A 6296-nucleotide genomic window follows, 5' to 3' on the forward strand; every position below is an offset into this window, starting at 1 on the left:
ATTAAATTTTATCTTTTAAGTTCTAGCATTTATGGATGTCTATAACCTCTCAGTATTTATTCTTCAAGTTTTGTCATTCCTTCATAATATTCACCTTTCTTCTGCCAAGCAATCCATTCTCAGTTTGCCTTTTCACTGATTTCAGCTTATCTAGATCTATCTTCTGAAATTCTATCTATGTGTAGTATTAATTGGGACATCAATATCCCTGTGTGTGCAGTTTTAATGTGGTTAACTAGTCAATTCTTTGGTGGCCTTGACTTTTTAAAATGAGTATACTCCAAAGCTCTTAGCACAATATTGGGCAGACAGTACATGTTTAAACTAAATTTGGTACTGTACTTAATTTTTTAAAACTCTCGTTTCCAAATATTTAAGCCAAGATAGGCTCTAAATTTAAAAAAGAAATAAATTTGGTGATCATTTACTAGTGTCGGATCATGAGATGTCATATGCATTCCTCCTAGTTTACAACAAGACACCAGTTATGACTCAGAACTCTAGAATGTCAAAAAGACTTCCCTCTAGTTGCTTGTACTAACTTGAAGTTTCATCATTTCTGAACTTTGTTTAATGGAAAGAGGCCCTGGAATGTACATTCCTCTTGAGATAAATGTGTCAGTTTTCTTCAGATGCTGTCATAAAGTTAAAATAAGAATATACCAACACCCAATCTTAGCAAAAGCTGGAACTAGATTTCGTTTGGACCTGTTCCTTGTGTGAACAAATTTTTACTGAAGTGAGTAAGCAGAAATCTAAAATTTGGACAGGAGACAGACAGGAACAGGCCAGAAAAGCAAGAAGGAAACAGCTCGGCTTTTCAATGGTCAATTTAAAGTTTTTGGGTTGTGTATATAAATTCTAGACATGATACAAGTGCAAGAGTTATAAGGTCAATGTGTTATTTAAGAGTACACATGTGGGGCGTGGTGGTGCATGCCTTTAGTCCCAGCACTTGGGAGGCAGAAGCAGGTGGATCTCTGTGAGGTTGAGGCCAGCCTGGTCTACATAGAGGGTTCCAGGCCAGCTTGGGCTACAGGGAGACATGTCTTCAAAAGACCATAAAAAGAAAAGAAAAAAGAAAGAGCACACACAGGGGTATTGATGCCCAAATTAATGCATATCTACATTGTACTATCTAGTTCAAAGTGGCAAAAAATATTTGCTCTATTGAAAAAAATATTCCTGCATCATTATCTTCTTAAAGGTAGTTTATTGATCAAAATAAAATAAAGCTAACTTAAAAATTTGACAACTCAGCAAGAAATATCACCACACAGTGCAGCACTAAGACAGACAGCTGAGTTATGAATCGTATCTTTTCTGGCTTAGATTTCCACTCTATCTGTTCACCTTAGCTTCCTCTTTCATACATGAGAGTGAAAAATCTCTGTTCTTTTTTTTCTAACTTTAAAAACCTTTTGCTTTTCTTTTAGATTAAAAAAAATCCGAAAATACTTTCATTTAAAAGAACTTCAGTTGAGTTGCTTCCTATGGAAAGTATAAAGAATACTCATTCTTTTTTTAGAATTTCATAATTGAATTAATACTCCCCACACTTCTAAAGAGGGCAGAGAAAAGATAAAGCACCCACTATGGAGTATCTCTTATAAGCTAAACTTTTTACATTTATTTCATTCTTGTAAAACTATTTTGAAGTGGAAATCAAGGCTCAGAGAAGTCAAGCAACATGTCTGAGGCCACAGAGAAGTTAAGGGCTCAGCTGTGCCAGGTATTGCTTTCAGATATGTCTGAATCAAAAGCCCCTGCAATCTCTACCATATGATGCTAGCATTTTGTAAAACAGGTAGTTACTTATTTTAACAGATGAGGAGGCTGAGATACAGAGACATACTTGAAGACTTTTTTTTTTTTTTTAAAGACTCTAGAATAAACACATTCTATAACCTAGGGAATAATATTTTTTGTAACCCTAGGATTTATTTGATTAAAAAACCTTTATTAAGGTACAACTGACAAAAATGTAGCATACGTAAAATGGTATACTTGCAAAGTACATAACGTGGTGACCTCATTAAGACTATTTTTTAAAGCCATGCAACATTGCCTCTTCAACACCCAAACTCCCTGTATTTCTGTGTTAAAACTTAGCATCCAACTCTATTTCTTCTTGCAAGTGTAACTTTCTTAATTGGAAATTATTTGGCTGGCTCTCTTAGATGGGCGTAGAACATCCTATTCTCGCTGACTGGCTGCAAGTACGCACTGTATTTCCTCTTGCTTCAGGAAAGACTTTTCCCTTCTGAACTTCCCTTGTAGTGACTTTTTTTTTCCTCCTGTGTTTCTGTTGGCTCTAAGCCCTCCCATTCCTTTCATATGTTTGGCCTGGTGCCAGGATGACTGTCAGTGCTCAGCAGTGTTCCAAAGGAAAACTCCACCTCCCACACCCACGGCTAATTGCTATAAAACATGACATTGCATCGCTCACCCATCACTTGTGCATATCTGCTTTCCACAGCTCTTATCCCTCCAGAAATGAGTTTGATCCACATGGAGGATGCTCCTTTACGCCAGCCAAGTCTTCAAGGAGCACAGGGGTTCTGGACACCACGGCTCCTCTCCATGGCTGCACTGCTGCTCCTGCTGTTGCTGTTTTGCATTGCTGGTGGACTCAGCTTTGCTTTACTCAAGGTAAGGAGACAACAGACCCTAAAGTTGCTCATTACACAATCCTTCATGTATCTGTTAGTCTGATTATTACCACTGCCATTAAGTATTGCTAGAGATAGTTGGAAGAAAGAGATCTGGGAGCATCAAGAGTGTAAATATAATCCCAATTTTATAATGACATGGCTTTTGAAACTTATCTAAATGTTTTGAAACAAAAGACATCAGAAAATAATGTTAGCTGTTGACCTGTGCTAAACTTATATATTTAAATTAAGCAACTGACAGATGCCTGTAGAGGTTTTATTTTTTCTTCTTCTTAGAAACAAAACACTATATGTGCCTTGCCTTAAGTAATTTCAGGCAAGCTGTGGTCTTATTTAAAGAAAAGACACAAAAAGAGAATGGAAGGCAGAATAAAGTGACAGGAGATGACTGTGTGCTTGAGGAGGGAAATGGTGCTGAACTAGGTAGAAGAAGATCTAGATTCTAGATCATGTTCTCCCAATAACCAGCTGCACAAATTTGAGAAAGCCATTTCATCTTTCTGGCTCAAATAGTATTTGAAGAGTGGATATGTTTATTTAATTCCCTGCTAACTATAAAATATACTGCTTGATAATATCTAACAGTGGTGTAGAACATAGACTTTAAGAATTCTCAAGTGGAGGCAATGACTTTGGCTTGTGGTGGTCCAGGAAGGCTTCATGGAAGAAGAAAGGAACAAATATCTATTTGGGAAGCCCCTGATCACTACCAGGAATTTCCCATTGAGTTTCAGTCCAAACTGTGGGCATAAATGGGACCTACACTGGGGATGTATACAAATTGTGTTCTTTTCTAGAAGTTTTTCTTTGTTGACAGCACAACATTGACCCAAAAGAAAGTAAATCATATCTTATATAATTCAGAACTTAGCCCATGCTGGGGTACTTTAGAAGATTCTAAACCTTGGTGCGGGGATAAAGTGGTGTGTTTTTAACCAAGAAAGAGTTGGGATGTGAATGTTGAAGTAATGAATGTTGAACAGAAAGCAAAAAGCTATCAGCATTTCTGAGGTTTAAATTTCTGAAGAGGAAGAGAATGAGAATAGGAGTAACTTAAATTTAGTAGCGCCTTTTCCTTCCACAAACCTCCTTAGATTCTATTAGTCAAATGGTTCTGAAGAGCAAGTTGCACAGGTGCCATTAGCATCTACCTACGATAAGAGGGGGAGGGGAATGCCTTTCTGAGGGCACCTCTTCCCACAATGGAATTTGGTTAATTCATATTTTTGAGTTTTTATTCTTGATGCTCTCTCCAAAATGACATGCTCCTTTTCAGTGAAGGGTTCTCTCTCTAAGGATAACCAAGGGCTTGTTCCAAACTTAAGGAAGTAGAAAGGATTTGGAGGGCGGACAGGATGCTTGTCGGCCTCGCTTCTATGGGAAAGCCAACAGCTTGCCATATTAGCTCATGTATTCCACTTTCTGCTTGCTTGCACTTCCCTTTCCTCATTAACTACAAATAAATAGCTTGAGAAGAGGTATCTGAGTGGCTGTCAGATTGTGAGTCACTATGAAGTAGCCACTTCCACCTTCTCAAGATACCCATGAGCTTAGAAGATTTTTAAAATTTTGTTCTACCCTTTAGTTTTACATACCAATCTCTCTTTTCCACAATCTCTTCTAGATGGTAACTGGAAAAGCAATAGATGGGAATCTTGGATCCTTTCAGATCAGCAGAAATTTCTTTGGGAGAATTTTTTCTCCCTTTCTTCAAGAAGGTGTTTGGTGAATAGAGTATACATTCAAGTAGTTTGGTCATCCCTCCATGAAAGTAACTTCACTGAAGTTTTCTCTAAAGAATCCAAATATTCAGGAAAGTCCCCTCCTTCAGTGAAATGAAGGATGCTTCTAGAAGAGGAAATTATATTTGTACAATTGTACTTATGCAAAATAAATTATAGTGATTAGAGTTAAATCTGGAGAATGTTTTGGCCAACCAAGCAAATCTAGGCTTAATTAAAAGTGATTGGAAGAACAACTAATCCCTAAATAAAACAGAGCAAATTAAATGAAACTGAAAAGTCTTAGATGCATCTTTGTAACATCAACAGAATTATAAATAGAAACTCCCTCAGTGAATGGAAAGGGTGAATGAGAGTTTTGAATAAAACAGGCTGGGTTTGGCTCTCAGCCCTTGCCTCTTATCAGTCATATGACCTTGGGCTGGTTACTTAATGTGTCCTCATTTCCTCATCTGCAGAAGGAGCATTCCCTCAAGATTAATTAGGCAGTACAGTTCCTGACATGCCTGACTCATGGTAGTCTCTCAGTAGATGGTCGTGATTAATATTGATACTATTGCTGTTTATGAGACTACGTGAAGGCAAACTAACAGAATCATTTAACAATATGCATTTTTTGCCTGTCCATGCCCCTTCCTCAATAAAAGACCAAACCCCTCAACCAAACTGATGATTTTTTAAAATTAGATTTTCATTTATGGCAATAATTATGAAATAACACAGTGGTGTTTCCTGTAATTCTAAATACATATATACAGCCTAAAATAGGATTTCTGGATTTCTGTCTCTGTCAATTCATTTGTCTATGGATTTAGAGCTCTCTGTATACTCTTCAATACATGGTAATACTTGGCATACAATCTATGACATTTATGTTTAGGTTGTTACTTGTTTCATGTGTACGATCATTTCTTTCTAGAAAGATTACAAACTAGTTAAGAGGTAACAACCATACATTAAATTTGTCTCTCCTGCTTACAATGCTAGTAAAATGTTGGGAATATTGGTTTTTAAATTGTCTTTTCATTTCTTCAACCTAATCAGCATCATTATCAAAATCGCTAATTATTTATTGAGCAGGTTCAGATAGGGTGTCTGAAGAAGCCCTTCCCAAGAGTCAGCACGCGTAAGTCCAACAACAGTTCCAATGAGCTCTGTCCTATTTTCCCCTCATTTTATAGATGAGGAAGTTGGAGTTAAGGGAGACCCTGCTATAGGCATATCAGTTACTGATTTAAATTGAATTTGGACAACTCTTCTAAGAAATACCAAATAAGGATTAAATAACTACAAGAATAAAACCAACTTCATGGAATCCAGTGATTTATATTTTTTAGATTTGAGTTTTTTGCACTTTTTGATCGCATTTCCTTATCAATAAAATGTTTTCTTTATAATTTCCAACATATGTATACTAATTAGTATATCATAAAAGTACTGATACTATGCACACAAAACAGGTACACAAAATGAAAATTCATAAGAAGTCAAATATTTAAGTAGATTTTTCAGTCTAAATCCATTCTTCTTTAATTAAAATGTCATATTTTATATACCATATTAATATATGATATAAACATAACAAAACAATTGAAATACTATTTTAGTAGGATAAATTTTGTGGTGATGGTGCTCAAACTCAGTGCCTCTACTACTTAGCAACATCTCAAGCCCTAATAACTTGATAAATTTGTTTTACTTCCATAATTTTAGTTTAACATTTTGTAATATAGTAACTTAAAGTTTATATTCTAAGATAATTTATCTTTATTTACAATTTGGACTGTAATTGAAAAATTTCCTCAAAAAGAGACAGATAAAACCTTAATATGGCACCTCTGTACATTTTTAACATGCCTTGATAATCAGTTACCAATCT

The 6296-nt window shown here is 35.8% G+C and overlaps 1 protein-coding gene across 1 annotated transcript in view; it reads left to right on the top strand.

Moving 5' to 3' along the window:
* The first annotated feature begins 2430 nt into the window (after positions 1–2430).
* Tnfsf18 (TNF superfamily member 18) overlaps positions 2431–6296 on the top strand; it is an 8193-nt gene continuing 4327 nt past the window's right edge. Inside the window, exon 1 of the mRNA XM_008837888.1 lies at positions 2431–2652. Within this exon, the coding sequence (XP_008836110.1) occupies positions 2431–2652 (222 nt within the window). The remainder of the gene's footprint in view (positions 2653–6296) is intronic.

This window comes from Nannospalax galili, unplaced genomic scaffold (assembly GCF_000622305.1).
Source record: "Nannospalax galili isolate Female #2095 unplaced genomic scaffold, S.galili_v1.0 scaffold1319, whole genome shotgun sequence".
NCBI classification, from domain to species: Eukaryota; Metazoa; Chordata; class Mammalia; order Rodentia; family Spalacidae; genus Nannospalax; species Nannospalax galili.